Source organism: Salvelinus alpinus, chromosome 1 (genome assembly GCF_045679555.1).
Source record: "Salvelinus alpinus chromosome 1, SLU_Salpinus.1, whole genome shotgun sequence".
NCBI lineage: Eukaryota > Metazoa > Chordata > Actinopteri > Salmoniformes > Salmonidae > Salvelinus > Salvelinus alpinus.
In genome coordinates, this window is record NC_092086.1 from 92641367 (window position 1) to 92661136 (window position 19770).

Sequence of the window (19770 nt, forward strand, 5' to 3'; positions counted from 1 at the left end):
TAAAAAATCCCAGACATTTTCTATACGCACAAAAAGCTTATTTCTCTAAAATGTTGTGCACAAATTTGTTTACATCCCTGTTAGTGAGCATTGTCCTTTGCCAAGATAAACCATCCACCTGATTAGGTGTGGCATATCAAGAAGTTGATTAAATGGCATGATCATTACACAGGTGCACCTTGTGCTGGGCACAGTAAAAGGCCACTTTAAAATGTGCAGTTTTGCCACACAATGCCACAGATGTCTCACACCCGGCTTCTTCGCCTGCGGGATCGTCTGAGGGGGTGCTGAGGAGTATTTCTGTCTGCAATAAAGCCCCTTTGTGGGGGAAAGCTAATTCTGACTGGCTTGGCCTGGCTCCCCAGTGGGTGGGCCAATGCCCTCCCTGGCCCACCTATGGCTGCACCCCTGTCCAGTCATGTGAAATCCATAGATTAGGGCCTAATTAATTTATTTCTATTGACTATTTCCTTATATGAACTGTAACTCAGTAAAATCCTTGAAATTATTGCATGTTGCGTTTTTATATTTTTGTTCATTATAAATATATTACATACCTGTACAATACTTTCAGATTGAATCAAGGTAATGCAAATCAATCAAATCCACCTTATCATTACTTTTTCTCTACTATTTTTACAATTTCAAACACAAATGAGTTATTTTGTAAAAAGGAAGACCTTAAAATATCTCCTGAGAGATTGCAGCAGCCAGTTGTTCACAATGCTATGTTATGTAATGCTCATTACTTTGCTATACAGCATGCGCTGCTGGTTGTATAGGCCAGCCCCTGTAGGGGAGTTTATCATGCACAGGGACCCTGGAGGGGGGAATATGGCCAACCCCAGAACCCCCAGAGCCCTCTAAAATAACCAACCACATGTTCTCCTCTGTCTGCTCCTATATAACACTATTCAGATGGACTCCAGCCTGGAGCCTGCACAGAGGAGGACTATCCAATACATATTCTCAAAACAAAAAGGATTTCTCAAATGGGCCATACAAATGTATTTCTTTTTTTACATTAGGTTGGCCCGGTGTTCATGCTCCAGGACAAAACGACATAATGAAACGTGATTCTTACATCTGCTGTAGAGGTTCTGAAAAAAAAAACATAAAAAAAAAAAGACATACAGAAGGAAGACTGAGCTGTTTCACACACAGCTGTTATCACTAAAAGATTTAGCTGTCATCAGAATGTAATAAATTCATTAGGCAAAGTATTTAGTGGACTGAGAACACCTCATTCTTCAGTTGGCCCACCCTGTGTCTACTAACACCACGCCCAGACCGGACACGCGCGTGCGCCATCATACGCAAATATATTCCCCCCCACACACCAAACGCGGTCACGACACGCAGGTTGAAATATCAAAACAAACTCTGAACCAATTATATTAATTTGGGGACAGGTCGAAAAGCATCAAACAGTTATGGCAATTTAGCTAGCTAGCTTGCAGTTGCTAGCTAATTTGTCCTATTTAGCTAGCTTGCTGTTGCTAGCTAATTTGTCCTGGGATATACATGTAAACGTGCATACCTGAAATGCACAAGGTCCTCTACTCCGACAATTAATTCACACATAAAACGGTCAACCGAATCGTTTCTAGTCATCTCTCCTCCTTCCAGGCTTTTTCTTATTTGGACTTTATATGGCGATTGGCATCTAACTTTCATAGGTGTATTACCATGACCGACCAACCTCAGTTCATCTTTCAATCACCCACGTGGGTATAACCAATGAGGAGATGGCATGTGGGTATCGGCTTCTATAAACCAATGAGGAGATGGGAGAGGCAGGACTTGCACCGCGTTCAGCGTCACAAATAGAACTGACTTCTATTTTAGCGCTTGGCAACGCAGACGCTCAATGGCGTGCACGAGCAGTGTGGTGCAATGATTGAACAACATGTATGTGTAAATTTATTTTGCAACGCTCACGCACATGACCCGAGTGGTGTGGTCAGCATGTAACATTGAGCAATTTATTACCATGCTTTCCAAAACAACTGTCTCATTGTATTTTACAGTTACAGACTTATTGCAACTCTCTCATTTAAAATGTTGCTGATTTTACATGATCTTCTTACGGGCCTTAGTCGGAGTTAGCTGTAAAAGCAATCACGCACACAAAGTCCCCTGGCAACCACACTCTCTAACCTCTCAATGGCCACCAACACATCACAAGTGCCAACGAACAATTCTTCTTCCTGTGATTCCATCTCCCCCTCTCTGTATCAGAACAAGCTGATCCCAACCATCTTCAGTTTCATCTTTGTCTTTGGTTTTGTGGGCAATGTCTTGGTGGTGTTCGTGTTGTGTCAAAAGTCCAACCGTAAAACAGTGGCCAACACCTACATTGTAAACTTGGTCCTCTCAGATCTGTTGTTCCTGATCAGCCTGCCTTTCTGGGCAGTCTACTACTCCGTTGACTACAACTGGGTGTTTGGTGGGCTGATGTGTAAGCTGTGTGGCAGCCTCCTCTCTCTGAACGTCTACGCCAGCATTTACTTCATCACCTGTATGAGTGTGGACCGCTACAGAGCCATTGTCTATCCCCTCCAGTCTCAGTGCAGCAGGAACCTGTGTTGGGCACGAGTGGTCAGCTGTGTGATCTGGACCATTGCTGGCCTCATGACCATCCCTACCATGGCCTTCAGAGACACCTACCACCTGGAGGACCTGGGGGTCACGGCATGTGCCCTCGGATATCCACCTACCCAGACAAACTGGTTCCCTGGCCTGGCCCTGACAAAGAACATCCTGGCCTTCTTGGTGCCCTTCACAGTCATCGCCAGCTATTACTGCTGCATTGGGAAGCATCTCCTGGGGGCACAGCCCAGCCTGGAAAAGAGCTCCAGCAACCTGGACCGTGTGATGAAGATGGTAGTGGCTGTGGTGCTGGTCTTCTTAGTCTGCTGGTTCCCCTTCCACTTTCTGACCTTCATGGACGTCCTGAGCACCCTGGGGGTGATGCACAGCTGTTGGGTGCGCCAGGCCATCATCACCCTGATGCCCTTCACCCTCTGCCTGGGCTTCTTCAACAGCGCCATCAACCCTGTACTCTACTGCTTTGTGGGGATCCACTTTCGGGAGCAGCTGTGGCGGCTGTACGAGGAGAAGGCTCCCAGGCTGTGTCAGAAGAGAGACTCCATCAGGACCAGGCTTAGCTCCTTCTCCAGCAACATCAAAGATACAGGGCCACTGGAGACTCTGGGACAACACAGTAGGGACCCTAGTGGATCACCTGGCAGGACTATGAGAGGACTGCTGTCAGATGTGTAGCAGTTGAACCCAGACATCCAGGATCACCCCCAGGCCTAGTCTCCAGGGGACGCTGAACCCCCCTTGTCTACTCCTAATCAGGGACACCCTGTAGGCTGGACAGAGGGCATCTAAACATATATTTAAATGTCAATTTCAAATCCCATGTGACCATGAAGCTCATGTTAGGGTGAAGGGATATTTCAATACAATCTACAGTATATGTGCTGGATAAACTGGCCATGTTTTCTGAGATTCATAGGCCAGTGTGATATTAAGTGTGTGTGAAATATACAACTATGTGCTTTTGTCCTAGTTAAAATAATGTGATGTATATGTTGTTTTATTGTATATACATAACAAAACTATATATGTCAATCAACACGGAGCCTTCTAAACGGCAAGAAAATGTACATGCAAACATCTACTGTAAACTGTATAATTTGTCTATCTTGAACCATAATTAACATTATATTGTGTCAAATGTATAACCCTTATCTGGATACGCTATGAGTTATGTCTTCCAGACACTCTTCATTTGAATATCATAGGGCTGTGACGATTATATAATTATGTGTAACAATTAATTATCATGCAAATGATCATGATTCTTGTCATAAAACATTTTTTGGGACCTTGTTATGTATCATAACGCATCTTTGAAAAAAATATTATAACACAGCTTTGGTGACCCCTGTCTCAAAAACGAATGGTTTTGACCACTCTGAACTTTTGGTAGGAAGCTTTTCCTCTTCATGTAAAAATTGAAAACTTCTATTGTGTAAACTATATCTACTTGAAAATGAAGTTGCATCCCCTCACCCTCCCCCTCTGAAAATGAATGTATGAAGATGATTATGGAGATTTTTCTTTTTTCTTTCACAGTTATTGTCCATAAATGTCAGTTACATGATTATACAGTGATTGTGCCAGCCCTAATAAGAATACAATGATTCATAATGATATAACTGTCTGGCTGTCTTCTTGGTGTGAAAACGAAACCCCCGTTCAATTATTTAAAGCCATGCTCAAGTTGAACAAACATGGGAAAGACAGGGACTAGAGTTTGTATCACAGTGTAGCAATTTTAACATGCATTTCATTGTTTTTCCATACAATCAAAACTAACCGATTTTTCCCCCCCTGACATTTGTTTTTGCAACCATCATAGAGACATCGAAGACACTGAGTAACAAGCATTGATATAGGCTCTGTTTTACTGCCACTCTGTGGCTGGGTTTGAGAAGCGCAGATGCAACAGAATTGTCTTTGATGATAATTCCATAGTTTTTGCTTCAAATTGTTATTTTAGTTATTAAAACTCATCCAGACCCATCATATTATCAGCTAATATGAACATTATATGAAGATTACAATAAACAGAAAAGTTCAATGCAAATTAAGGTGACATGTAGGCCTAAATACTCATACTTCAATACTGTTTCCTGCAGTGACATAACCTTAAAGGGATAGTTCACTCAAATTACAAAATGCGATCCATACTTTAGTATAGTATAGTATAGTTTCCCTGGCAGTATCTGTCAAGGGACAGATATTAGCATTTTTTTGTGAATCATGTCCAAATTATCTGAAAGTATCTAAAATTGATTGTAAAGCTCAAAGTCACAGTAGATGATTTGAACATGATGTGTAAAAAATGATAATATCGGTCCCATGACTTGATTGGGATTGGTGCCACAATGCTAACAATTGCCAGGGAAACTAAACCAAAGCATGGACTGCTGTCATACTTTGTCCATTGACTGCTTACAGAGCAAGGAAACCAATATGTAATTTGGGTGAAGTATTTATTTTAATATGCAAACAGGCTGTGTGATCTTTTCTTTCCTCTCAGGAAATGATATGATTTCCTGTAGATGCTACCATACCATAAATACTACCATTCTGAATGTGTGTCAGTGCTATTCAAAGACATGTCAAGCTTCAGTATCATAGAGCATGTTTCTGTTTATCACGGGGCTATCAGCAAGGCCACTACTGAGAGGATCCTGGGTGCAGTGGGGAGAGATGGAAGTTATCTACTCCGAGACAGTGAGAGTTTACCCAACATCTACTGCCTATGTGTTCTGTGAGTACCTCAACAGTATTGTTGATCCATTGTATGTTTTTGACCTAACATCATGTGACCATAAATATTTTAAACATGTAGGTTTAGTTATTGCCATTTTGATTGACTTATACTATGAATTCACATTTTCATCAATGCCGTTCTGATGGAAACGTACTTAGAATAATAATTTCTCAGCAAAGGCGGTGGATAACAATGTTACAGAATGAATCATCAGATGGATGATATGACATGCATGACACACACCTGTGTTTCCATCTTTCTGATTCATGCTCATACAGACTGGTTGTTCCATTTCATTTAACTCCAATTTACACAGACTATAGAATACCATAAATACTGGACTGTAATTTACAGTACGATTAAACAAAAAATAACTCTGCATTGAAATGCTGTAATCATATTTTTCTGCTATTTTCACGAAAAGATGCAAAGACATTGTCTACACCTACAGAGTGTTCCAAATCAATGAGGGGTCCTGGACAGTTCAGGTGAGTAAAGAGAAGAAACAGTAATGTTATCAATATCCATTGGTTAATAGTAGATTACTGCATGGACACACATGATTTGCTACAATATACTGCACATTCACGCACATTTTCTTACATTCTAATTATAGAAAGCACATCCCTTAAGAGGTATGGCCTCAAAACACTAGATACAAAATTATAAAATGGTATTGTATTATTGATATTTAGTAGACCAACCAACCAGGAAAAAGTGCTTGCTTTTAATTTATTTTTACTTGTTACAGGCTCTCATACATGCTAGATCAAACAATGATGGAATGATAACCTGTTATGGCTGCAGCCCGGTGTCGGTACACTTATGACAACAGCCCGTCCAAGTGCAGGGCGCGAAATTCAAAATATATTTTTTAGAAATATTTAACTTTCACACATTAACAAGTCCAATACAGCAAATGAAAGATACACATCTTGTGAATCCAGCCAACATGTCCGATTTTTTTTATGTTTTACAGCGAAAACACCATCTATATTTATGTTAGCTCAACACCAAATACAAAAAAGCACAGACATTTTTCACAGCACAGGTAGCTTGCACAAAACCAACCTAACTAACCAAGAACCAACCAAACTAACCAAGAAACAACTTCATCAGATGACAGTCTTATAACAAGTTATACAATAAATCTATGTTTTGTTCGAAAAATGTGCATATTTGAGGTATAAATCATAGTTTTACATTGCAGCTACAATCGGAAATAGCACCGAAGCAGCTAGAACAATTACAGAGACCAAATTGAAATACCTAAATACTCATCATAAAACATTTATGAAAAATACATGGTGTACAGCAAATTAAAGACAAACATCTTGTGAATCCAGCCAATATTTCAGATTCTTTAAGTGTTTTACAGCAAAAACACAATATAGCATTATATTAGCTTACCACAGTAGCCAAAAACACAACAGCATTGATTCAAGCCAACAGTAGCGATAGCGAATAAACCAGCAAAATATATATTTCTTTTCACTAATCTTCTCAAAATTCATCAGATGACAGTCCTATAACATCATATTACACAATACATATATTGTTTGTTCGAAAATGTGCATATTTAGCGGCACAAATCGTGGTTATACAATGTGAATACTAGGCAAAATGCAATAACAATGTCCGGAGAAATCTTGGAGAGGTACCTAATCTAATCAAATAACTATTCATAAACGTTACTAAAAAATACATGTTGGACAGCAAGTTAAAGATAGCTTAGTTCTTAATGCAATCGCCGTGTTAGAATTCTAAAAATAACTTCATTACGACATGCAGCTTACGTTATGGCGAGAGAGCGCCCAAAATCTGGGCGCAAACTAATAGTACACATGTTCGACAGATATATGAAATAACATCATAAATGGGTCCTACTTTTGATGATCTTCCATCAGAATGTTGTACAAGTGGTCCTTTGTCGGGAACAATCGTTGTTTGGTTTTAGAATGGCATTTTTCCCTCTTGAATTAGCAAGCACACTAGCCAAGTGGCGCGAAGCTCTCCTTCCTGAACAAACGCAGAGAACACAACACGCCTAACCTCCCGAAAAAATTTCAATAATATGATAACTATATTGAAAAAACATACTTTACGATGATATTGTCACATTTATCAAATAAAATCAAAGCCGGAGATAGTAGCCGTCTATAACGACAGCTTTTCAGAAGGCAATACCCGGTTCCTTCTCGCGCCATCCAGAAAACAGGAAATTGGTGTCACGTCATGCCAAGAGCTCTTATTCGACCTCAGATCAAGATATACAGATCAAGATTAGTAAGAATGGCTCACCCCATGTTCAAGAATGGCCTTTGCCCTTCGAGTGGCACAGTGGTTTAAGACACTGCATCTCAGTGCAGTACCTGGTTCGAACAATTGGCCCAGCGTCACCCGGGTTTGGCCGTCATTGTAAATAAGAATTTGTTCTTAACTGACTTGCCTAGTTAAATATATATATATTTTTATCAGATTACAGCCTCTCACTTTCAGTTATTTGAAAATGAAATAATCTCCAAAATATCACTATTTTTAAAACAAGCCATAGAAAGTTGTTTGCAATTTCAGTTTAATCCACCAGAAAAGACAGAAGAAATATTACAACAAATATTATGGTTAAACTCAAATATACAAATTGATTAAAAAAAACTGTACAGATGAAAAATGTTCAAGCCTACTGTACATCTTACTGTAGAAAGTATTGTTGAAAAAAAGTCTAGGTTGGAACTATTGCTATTACAATAAAATAAATACATTTTATTTTGAACTGGAATAAACTGATTAATCACATCACACAGATGTAGACCAGAAAGAAAAAAAACACACACACACACACACACACACACACACACACACACACACACACACACACACACACACACACACACACACACACACACACACACACACACACACACACACACACACACACACACACACACACACACACACACACACACACACACACACACACACACACACACAGTCCTAATGAGAGGTGCGTGTGGCTGGTTTAAAGTTATCAACAAGTATGTCTATTCTGGGCTCAGTTTTTGACAGTGCAACCCTGTTTCTGTACTTGTTTTTTAAGTACGACAGTTTTGAGAACTCTGACTCGCATAGGTTTGTGATGCCAAACTGGATCAGAACATCTACTGCTTTCTCAGTCATGCAGGAGACAGCTTCCTGCTGTAGATGAGCAACCCAGAGTGTTTGCCTCAAAAAGCGTCTTGCTTCAATCAGTGTATTCCAGAATAAAAATTATTACTTGTATTTTAACAGCAACAGTTCCAACCTAAACTTGTTTTTAACAGTAATTTCTACAGTAAGATGTACAGTAGGCCTGATAATGGTATATCTTCATCTGTACTGTTACTTAGGGCTGCACTATCAGTACAGTAGCTAACTTGCTTTGGCTAACGTTAACTAGCTATTAGCTAATGTTTGAAAGAAAAAATCACATCTAGTACTATAAGCGATAGTACTCCCTTATTTCTGAAAACAATGCCTTGCTAGCTGACTTACTTTTCTACTGTCGAAGCACTGTTTTCTGAATCATTGTGCCCTGTTCGAAATAACTCCCTGGGTTTACCGTCATGCTGTGGATGTTTGGTCAGGATGTGTCATTTTAATTTGTTAGTTTTGGGAGACTCATTCCTAAGCACTTCCCTGCACCAAACACATTGTGGGCACTCATTATTTCTCAAAGTTTGTATGAAACCAAGAGAGATAAAATCAAATATCGCTGTATGAGTTCAGTCAGAACTGGTGGCTAGCTTGAGTCCATTTGATGACAGCGGTGAGTGATGGCAGGTGAGTGAGTGGCTGACAGCGCATCATCTGCTGCTGAACGACAGCGCTTCAGCGTGTGGGTTGTCGAGTGATTTTCAATAAAACTGCAGAAAAAATATGAGGTAAAACGCGAAGCACACGGGCATCTCCCTCCCACTTGCGCAGTTGCCAAACTGAGCTCAGATACGGCTGCTAAGCAGGTCCGCGACCCACTTTGCCATACAGATTGCAAAATAGTTGGGATGAGATTTTTGATGTACCGATTCCATGGCACATGGAATGAACTGATACACAAAATGACGCGCTCTTCAAAATGTCGTTTTTCAATTTAAATGATACAAAATTCTTGCAATCAATAGAATGTTATATATATATCAGTTTATATATCAGTTTTTCACAATTCTTTCATCACATTCCCATTGGGTCAGAAGTTTACATACACTCATTTAGTATTTGGTAGCATTGCCTTTAAATTGTTTAACTTGGGTCAAACGTTTCGGGTAGCCTTCCACAAGCTTCTAACAATAAGTTGGGTGAATTTTGGCCCGTTCCTCCTGACAGAGCTGGTGTAACTGAGTCAGGCTTGTAGGCCTCCTTGCTCACACATGCCTTTTCAGTTCTGCCCACAAATGTTCTATGGGATTGAGGTCAGGGCTTTGTGATGGCCACTCCAATACCTTGACTTTGTTGTCCTTAAGCCATTTTGCCACAACTTTGGAAGTATGCTTCGGGTCATTGTCCATTTGGAAGACCCATTTGCGACCAAGCTTTAACTTCCTGATTGATGTCTTGAGATGTTGCTTCAATATATCCACATCATTTTCCTTCTTCATGCTGCCATCTATTTTGTGAAGTGCACCAGTCCCTCCTGCAGCAAAACAACATGATGCTGCCACCCCCATGCTTTACGGTTGGGATGGTGTTCTTTGGCTTGCAAGCCTCCCCCTTTTCCCTCCAAACATAACAATGGTCATTATGGCCAAACAGTTCTATTTTTGTTTCATCAGACCAGAGGACATTTCTCGAAAAAGTATGATCTTTGTCCCATGTGCAGTTGCAAACCGTAGTCTGGCTTTTTTATGGTGATTTTGGAGCAGTGGCTTCTTACGTCGATTCTTACGTCGGTTACGTCGATATAGGACTCGTTTTACTGTGGATGTAGATACTTTTGTACCTGTTTCCTCCACCATCTTCACAAGGTCCTTTGCTGTTGTTCTGGGATTGATTTGCACTTTTTGCACCAAAGTACTTTCATCTCTTGGAGACAGAATGCGTCTCATTCCTGAGCAGTATGATGGTTGCATGGTCCCATGGTGTTTATACTTGTGTACTATTGTGTGTACAGATGAACGTGGTACCTTCAGGAGTTTGGAAATTGCTCCCAAGGATGAACCAGATTTGTGGAGGTCTACCATTTTTATTCTGATGTCTTGGCTGATATCTTTTGATTTTCCCATGATGTCAAGCAAAGAGGCACTGAGTTAGAAGGTAGGCCTTGAAATACATCCACAGGTACACCTCCAATTGACTCAAATTATGTCAATTAGCCTATCAGAAGCTTCTAAAGCCAGGACATAATTTTCTGTAATTTTACAAGCTGTTTAAAGGCACAGTCAACTTAGAGTGTATGTAAACTTCTGACCCACTGGAATTGTGATACAGTGAATTATAAGTGAAATAATCTGTAGTCTGTAAACAATTGTTGGAAAAATGACTTGTGTCATGCACAAAGTAGATGTCCTAACCGACTTGCCAAAACTATAGTTTGTTAACAAGAAATTTGTGGAGTAGTTGAAAAACGAGTTTTAATGACTCCAACCTAAGTGTATGTAAACTTCCGACTTCAACTGTATATGACAGGTGTGTGCCTTTTCAAATCATGTTCAATCTACTGAATTTACCACAGGTGGATTCCAAGTTGTAGAAACATCTCAAGGATGATCAATGGATACAGGATGCACCAGAGCTCAATTTCGAGTCTCATAGCAAAGGGTCTGAATACTTATGTTAATAAAGTATTCCTGTTTTTAATTTTTAATACATTTGCAAACATTTTTAAAAACCTGTTTTTGACTTTGTCATTATAGGGTATTGTGTGTAGATTGAGAATTTGTTTTATTTAATCAATTTTAGAATAAGCCTGTAACGTAACAAAATGTGGAAAAAGTTAATGGGTCAGAATACTTTCCGAATGCGATGTAGGTTCAGAACTTTTGTGAAACTTTACAGCACAGTTGAAAATATATGACAAATAGAAATATAAACTGAATGGTCTTCGGAGATAGATGGGAGGGGTTGAGGGTAGTTGAAGGATGGGACTAAAAACAAACAAAAGATAACTAATGTAAACTATATTGTGTCCGTAAAATGTATATAGTATGTATAAGCTGGAAGTTGAAGACACTGCCCTGAGTAGGGTGCTGTCTTTCGGATTGGATGTTAAACGGGTGTCCTGACTCTCTGAGGTCATTAAAGATCCCATGGCACTTATTCTAAGAGTATGTGTGTTAACCCCGGTGTCCTGGCTAAATTCCCAATCTGGCCCTCATACCATCATGGTCACCTAATAATCTCCAGTTAACAATTGGTGCTTTCATCCCCCTCCTCTCCCCTGTAACTATTCTCCAGATTGTTGCTCTAAATGAGAACAATGAGAACAGTGACTTACCTGTTAATATAACGGAAAAATAAATCGTTGTTTGATCTAGCATGGATGACAGCATGTAGCAGCAAACAAAAAAAGCAAGCACTTTTTCCAGGTTGGCTGGTCTACTAATTACCTTATAGTTATTTTGGAAATAGGAAACTCTATCCTGACTTGACCTGAATGAACAGATAAGGCGTTTCTGTATTTCAGACAAACCCTGGAGTACAGACACGATTATTCAGGAAGATAAGCAATTTGATAGCTGCCTTTGGTAATCCAAACCAGGGCCTGGAGATGCCCCTCCTCTATCCAGTTGAAAACCAACACACTGACCTGCAGTACCCATGAGATGATGGCTCCTCTTCAAAGATACAAACTTTGACAACAATATATTTGAAGAACTGTGAAATGATTCAAATTAAATAATTTGTGTATTTATTTTTTGGTTTTGTATTCTGTTTAAATCACGTTGTTTGATTAACTATTTTTTGCATAATGTCCAGTTCCATTTAAACCAGTGGTACTCATATTATTTCATGATACAATGAAATAAACATCAAAACATACGGACAAAGAATTTGCACATTTATTTATTAAAAGTCAAACCTTCAAAGTACCTTGTTTTGAACATGAACTTTCCACACCCAATATATTAATTTCTTATTATTTACACCCTCTTCCTGGAGCACTTGCAGAAAATACATGCCTCTTGGTCAAAGCCCAGAGTAGAAAATGCAGTCAAGCAATAGTGTTTTCATACCATCAGTCTACATAGTATACCGTATATCACAAATGTATCTTGGTAATCTCATCATCTTCGCTCTCAGACTCGACTAAGACAGTATCCCGACTAAGACAGTATCCCGACTAAGACAGTATCCCGACTAAGACAGTATCCCGACTAAGACAGTATCATCAATTTGACCACCAATGGGCAGAGAATTATCAATTATAGGGAGTACTATCAATTAATTTACCCAAAATATGTTATATAGTATATCATATAGCCTACGTTTTATACAATAGTTTTTTTTGCAACCCAATGATAATTAAAGTAAAAAACAACAGATAAGGTTGCACAGAATTATATATTGATGAACTTCACAGTATTAAAGTGAATATCAGAATATAGGGTGTTTGGCTTCGTCCAACAGCACGTCATGCTTTTGGTTCAGACTTTTCCACAGTGCTAAATGTTTCATTTCCGTATGAGAAGCTTAGAAAACAAATGTCAGCACACAAACCATACACATCCCAATTACAAAATTACTTGACAACAGTACAACCAAATTGTGTGTGTGGGTAATGCTTGAGGGTGGATGGCTGGACAACATTTTACTTTTTAAACCCCTCTTTTTCAGTTCCAAACATGTCATACTCTGATCAAAATAAATTAAATAATTAAAATTAATTCCCAGACTTGAAAGTCAGTCTTATGAAATAAGGTTTCTTAGATCTTTCAAAGGACTGAATAAACTATTGCTTTACTAAGGCTTGTTTAATTGGGGCTGCATTGAAAATATTTTAGCTGTTGTGAAGATGGGGTAGCGGATGTCGAAATTCCTCAGATAATTTCTGTGGAATACTAGACACAGAGGCATATAGCACTACTTACAATCTTTTCACAGAGGAATAGGAATGACTAATACTGTAACACAATGTGACTTTGCAGTAAATTAAGCACAGAAAAAAATAAATGTGTAAATATTGAAACACTGTTTCCAATTCGTTTTATTTGTGGGAAACAGCTACTCTCTGTGTGCATTTATTTTTGAAAAATCCTCCATATCCACTATATTCGACCTGTAACTGGTACACACTTAGGCTCTTGTAAGCCACGTAATGTGAATTTGTCCTCTTCTCTTGCTGCTTTTCAGCCTATTATGATTTCCTGCTCCTGATGTAAAGTCTATATTTCTATCCACTTGGTAAACTTGAAGTGTGCCTTGTCCTACATGTATGGATTTTTTTTTTTTTTACAAGCTTATCACCTTTTCTTTTTACCATGCAAACCACTGATTGTTACTAATTCATGACGTTTGGGTTTCTCAGTGGCAGCAGAGACTTATCTTCGATACTGTCTGACTATTTTTATTTTATTTCACGTTTATTTAACCAACTGACTTGCTAGCTCAGATATTTCTATTACTGGGACACTCGGTCTATCTAAACAGGGTATGGTAAGGACAGCCTTGTAATGGCATCAGAATAATTAAGGTACAATGAATGTAATACCTGTGAATTACAATATGATGAGGTATTTGCAGCATTTACACTATGATTTAGCACTTTGTATAGGCCACTATAGTCTGCCCTGCAAGCTCCACTCCATAAGGATTCTAGTCCAGTAGATCAATTATACAAATAATAACACTTTTCATGGTATGGAAAGATGTTTTTTGAATTGTCATCCTTCAAAGTTTTTTTAAGAGCAGAAAGGCACAAGCTCCACCCAGATAATACATTATATTTTACAATAAGCAATTTGTAAAAAATAAAAATAAATTATAATAATGTCAACTATACTGTACAGGTTTTCAGCATGAATACTTTTTCCCGTTGCTCTGTGTAACTCCAGTGATCACTTCTATTGATAGGATTAACAATTAATAATCAGTAACAACACATCAAGTTAAGCACTTGTATCTCGCTAAAGCACTTGCTATATACAATTTAATGTGTCTAAACCCACACAATCTACTCCATTGTACCACCAGAACTTCAAATACGCAGGAAGCAGCAATCCCCGATGCCAGTGAGTCTCGTAGTCACAAAAGAAGACTGTACCTGTCACTACCATTTCTCAAAAGATCAGAGAGATATGTACTGTATAAACTGAAATGAGAGAAATTCACAACACTGTTATACATACAGTATGTATAAAGATGAATTATATGGTAATGAACTTGATATAGCGTATCATCTCAGATTCAGCATATCTAACAGTTTACAAAGTAGGTCAAATTACAGAAGCTAGCTAAATCACTCAAATGAAAGACAGTCAAGAGCTTCAAATGATCAACTCATTCTCAGAAAAAACTAAACAATCAAAACACAGGTGAAACAAAATACCATCATTTGTCACTTTTAAAGGCAGTTGTCTTTTTCTTATTTTATCGTCATCATTCTAGAAAAAACGGTACAACAAATCATTGTAGGTCTAAAAACAGACTGTCTTTGGTGAAGGGGAACCCACGGCAGTAGTGAAGCAAGATGCCGCTGTTACCTCCTCCCGATTTCACTTTGCCTCATGAAGTGAATGTTGTTGGCACTGTCAGAGAGCTCCAGGTACTGCTCCACGGAGAGCACGAAGTAGCCATCGTAGCCGGGCACCTGTCCAGTGGAGAGCAGCTGCTGCCTCTCCCCCTCTGTCCAGAGCCTGGAGCCCTCCTCTCCTTCCTCCAGCCTCCTTTGCTCGATGACCCAGGCCTCCTCCACCGCCCTCTGCCGGGCCACCTCCAGCACATGCTCCCTCTCCTCTTCCTCTGTGGCACCGTAGCGGATGTTGAAGCACAGAGTCCCGTGCTGCATCTGGATGTCAGCGAAGCGCCTAGTCCTCCCACCCACCACTGTCGTCATCTGGGACACGGTCATGTTGATGCCGTTTTCCAGGACGCGACCCACTCCGGTGTGGCCGACCACTCCCAGGTCCCCCTCCAACAGGCCAGGTTTGATAAAGTAGTGAGTGTCCAGACCGCCCACCGTGAAGTGCAGGCCGGAGAGGTAGACCGCGTGGTTTAGGATTGCTGCCACACGTCGGCTGTCCTCGCTCGCCACCCCAATGATTTCGGTGGTGACGACATTATCTCTGATGGCAAACTTGACGCCCTTACCAAAGATGGAGGAGATGGCAGAGAAACGGGGCCTCCGGCCATGCCACGCCCCCAGCTGACCACTCACCTTACTCATAGGCAGCCGGTCCAGAGAGATGAAGTTCTTCAGGTGTTTCTGCAACTCACACTGGATACCCAACAGAACCTGGCAGACAAACACACATGGGATGGTTATCTAATGATAATAAGGATTATGAGGAGGTTATGTAATATCTAAGGATCATACTGGAGATTAGGCTCTGTCTAGGCCTAGTCTAGGTTTAGCTCACCTTACTAGGGTCCCAGTCTTGTGTTTTGGTTTGAGTCCTCATCATTTCATAGGTTTGCTCCATGCTCTCCACCTCCGGCTTGGGGTAACCAGGGACAACGTTGTGGAGCTGGAACCCAAACAGTTGCAACCAACTGCTAATATCTGGAGACAGAAGGTATTGAGGAGTCAATGACAGGGCATAGAATTTTAGATTTTGCCATGCAACACAATTGAGAGTCCTATTTTCTATAGTTTAAAGGTCTGTCTTCAGGAAGTAGACATATAGTTTACCTGTAGTGAACTTGGTGACATCCTGTAACTCTCCAACCGGGTAGTTGTTTTTGAAGGAGTAGAGGTTGAAAGGCTTGGGGTTGATGCTGAGCTCCATCCACAGGTTATGGTTGGGAGTGGTCCACCTCCCAGCCACCACATCATAGTCCCTCCTCCCCAGGTGGACCAGCTTGGTCAATGCGTCATATAGACCGCCCTGGAACCCGATGATCAGCTGAAAGGATGGGTTTGAGTCTTGGTAGATGTCTCCGTAAGGGGTGTAAAGCATCTCCTTGACGATGTGTCCTCGGCTACTGAAGATGGCCAGTGGCGTGCCAGAGTTATCACAGGCTACGTAGTACTCCTCCCCGCTGCTCAGCTCCATGGCGATGAGGTGTCCCTGCAGGTCATAGTACAGGGAGGTGATCTCAGAGCTGGAGTGGTTGTACATGTGGGTCACCCTGGTGGGTTTGGTCAGGTCAGCATAGAAGAACTGCAGCTGCTGGCCGTCACTGGTCCTGCTGGCCACCCGCCTGCCCAGGCCGTCGTAGCGGTAGTGAACACTCCTCTCTGACACTTTGTCAAAAGCTTTAGCAAGCAGCCCGTTGGAGTTGTAATCAAACATGACATTGCCCCGCAGGTGAAGAAAGCCATCTTCATCCATTTTGTACTGAATTTCTCCGAGTCGTGTTATGCGGTCTCGTAAGTCGTAGCGCAGCGGCGTGAGTCTAGCACTGTTGCCATGACTCAGTAAATTAATGTTGCCATTGAGGTCGTAACTATAGCGCCACTGTGGCCTATCATTCACCGACACAGCCTGGAGCTGACTATCAGCATCATACTCGTATGAGTAGCGAGTGATGTTGTTATCCACACCAATTCTGATGTCACAGATAGTGATGCGGCCCATGTTGTCATACTGCACTGTCATCCAGTAGGCAATAGACTTCAGGATCTCGTACTGGACCTCAATCACTTGTCCGTTCGCATTAAATATCTTAGTGTGCTTCATGATGTGTGTAGTGATCACTTGATTGAGGTCATAGTTTATGACACTGAATTTCCCAAACTGTTCAATCCTTCCAGACACGTCAACATAACGGTAAAGGTCAATGGGAAGAGGAGTTTCATTGATCATGGCCTGCATGCTGGTGACCCGGAAGTTATTATAGCTGTAGTCAAATCTGGCATTCACCAGGCCCTCCACACTAAACCTATAGATCTGTCTCCCAACCAGAGGACCTGGGGGGAGAAGGATGAGGTAATTAAAGTTAGATTTCTCAACATTTATAAGATGAAATCACAACTTCATCTTTAAAAAAAACTCAGGCATAAATGAAACAATCTTTTATAATGAAGTACATTTGCATGACTCTAGCAGCTCTTCAAAGTTTGAAGACATACTTATTGTATCATCAATAGCAGAGCAGAGATGCCCAGAAGACTAATACTAATCCAGTACCTCAAACAGTCTTGTTCACACCCATATGGATTGCACATTATAAAACAGAGACAAAGTATTTGTATGTCTGCCTAAACTAAACTAACGAACTAAAGCAGAATTAAAGACTTGTACATTTTAATCACTTTTGTCCTTAGGATATGAATATTGAATTGAGATGGTTGCGTGATATCATGTGACTGCAAATGAAGTTGGAGGCTGCTGACCTGTGATGCTTGAAATTGCAGGGGTGTGATACATTCAAAGTGACTGAATGGCAGTTCATTAATGTGGGCTTATTCACTCTCCCATTCAGCTCTGTAAAGGCCTCTAACAACATATTCAATAGCTTCATTTGGGCTCAAACCAGCTGAGGAACTCAGAGCAAAAAGGCAGAGACCCCACTAAAAAGACTGCCTAGCCTACAGTATGATACTTAGTGTACTGTAGGTGTGAGAAAAGGATAATTCATTTGACCTCTACACTACTGAAGTGATAAAGTGTGTAATAGACAGTGGTGTAAACTAAGTAAAATACTTTGAAGTACTACTTTAGCAGTATCTGTACTTTACTGCTTATATTTTTTACTTGACTTCATTGCATTTTTTATTAGATTACTTTTTACCCAATTGGTAGTTACAGTCTTGTCCCATCGCTGCAACTCCCAAACGGACTCAGGAGAGGCAAAGGTTGACATTGACACAATGCACGCTTAACTCAGAAGCCAGCCACACCAACGTGTCAGAGGAAACACAGTACACCGTGTCAGCGCTCAGCCCACCACATGAGTCGCTAGAGCGCGATGGGACAAGGACATCCCAGCCAGCCAAACCCTCCTCTAACCCAGACGACGCTGGGCCAATTGTGCACCGCCCCATGGGTCTCCCGGTCACCCAACAGAGCCTGGGTGACCACCAGGATCTCTAGTGGCACAGCCAGCACTGCGATGCAGTGCCTTAGACCACTGCGCCACTCAGGAGGTCACTTCATTCCTAAAGAAATTATGTACTTTTTACTCCCATACATTTTCCCTGACAACCAAAAGTACTCATTACATTTTGAATGCTCAGGCAGGACAGCAATATAGTCGAATTCACGCACCTCTATCAATATAACCCGTTGTAATCCCTACTGCCTCTGATCTGGTGGACTCACTAAACACATAAATACTGTGTTTGTAAATTATGTCTGAGTGTTGGTGTGCCCTTGGCTGTCCGTAAAAAAAATATATATACATTTTGGGGACGCCTAGTTTACTTAATATAAGGAATTTGATGTATGGCATTTACTTTTATGTTGTACTTTTACAGAAGTATCCTGTAGCCTATCTGACGTGTAATGCTCGACCCGTTTAGTTTAACACCACAAGACAAGAAAATGGCCAAAAAGAGTAGAACCAGCTAACCTGCTTTTACTCTATGATTTGACTATTAGATGTTTCTTTTGAAAAACAAATTATTAAAAAAGGAATAGTTTCATCATAATAAAACGAGAGTTCAGGTCACGTAACAGGGTTGACCTTAAAATGAGGGACAGATGTAAATGAATCACTAATCACATAAAATAAATAATCTTCAAAAGCAACAAAATAACTAGGGCTTTACAATGATGGTGAAATTTGGGGATTAAGTTGGTTAATGTCTTCCTAGAAGTGACAGTGTTGACAGAGAGAAATGTTGAAATGCTGAATTTTGGCCCTATTGCAAACCTTTATTCATATTTACTTTTCCATGTGGTCTATATTAAAAATGGCAGTTCATTTAATAGAACAGGCTTTTAAAATGCAATATTCAAATATCAAAGGGACGCAAAAGGCACTCATTTCATGGAATGACCCAGCTACATTTTCTAGTAATATATCCAGGCTTATCATTGAGCCAGCCAAATCCACCGGCCAGGCTATATAATACATTCTTAAGTATTCTCATCCATGCTTTCGCCTACCATCATCCCTCTCTGCTGTCCCTGATTGCTTATTTGCTTCAAATCAGACTTATTGTGGCCCAGCCAGTGGAGGACCTGGGATACTATTAAGTACAGGTTCATGTCAATTCGTTAGGAGGAAATCGAGGTGTATCTGTGCATGGAGACCAGGAGAGGCCAGCAGAGTATGGTGACCCCCAACAGCGAGGCATGCATGTCTCAAAAGGACAGAATACAAGTCTGTGAAGCTGA

General features: G+C 40.5%; 2 protein-coding genes and 1 long non-coding RNA gene across 6 annotated transcripts in view; 2 read left to right on the forward strand and 1 right to left on the reverse strand.

The window, feature by feature from the left end:
• The first annotated feature begins 1945 nt into the window (after window positions 1-1945).
• On the forward strand, window positions 1946-3285 carry LOC139566164 (type-2 angiotensin II receptor-like). Its single transcript, XM_071387183.1, has 2 exons — window positions 1946-1962; window positions 2136-3285. Exons 1-2 carry the CDS (start codon window positions 1946-1948, stop codon window positions 3283-3285), a joined length of 1167 nt encoding a protein of 388 aa, XP_071243284.1.
• A 1886-nt stretch (window positions 3286-5171) lies between these two features.
• LOC139534697 (uncharacterized) lies at window positions 5172-12375 on the forward strand. Its single transcript, XR_011666983.1, has 3 exons — window positions 5172-5353; window positions 5781-5844; window positions 12012-12375. It is a non-coding gene; the product is annotated as an uncharacterized lncRNA (long non-coding RNA).
• LOC139534680 (teneurin-1-like) overlaps window positions 12376-19770 on the reverse strand; it is a 225658-nt gene continuing 218263 nt past the window's right edge. For all 4 annotated transcript variants that reach the window (XM_071334069.1, XM_071334060.1, XM_071334050.1 and 1 more), the window contains exons 30-32: window positions 16176-17396; window positions 15904-16046; window positions 12376-15779 (exon numbers count right to left, since the gene is read on the reverse strand). In XM_071334069.1, the coding sequence (XP_071190170.1) occupies window positions 15024-15779; window positions 15904-16046; window positions 16176-17396 (2120 nt within the window). In that variant the 3' untranslated portion in view covers window positions 12376-15023. The remainder of the gene's footprint in view (window positions 15780-15903; window positions 16047-16175; window positions 17397-19770) is intronic.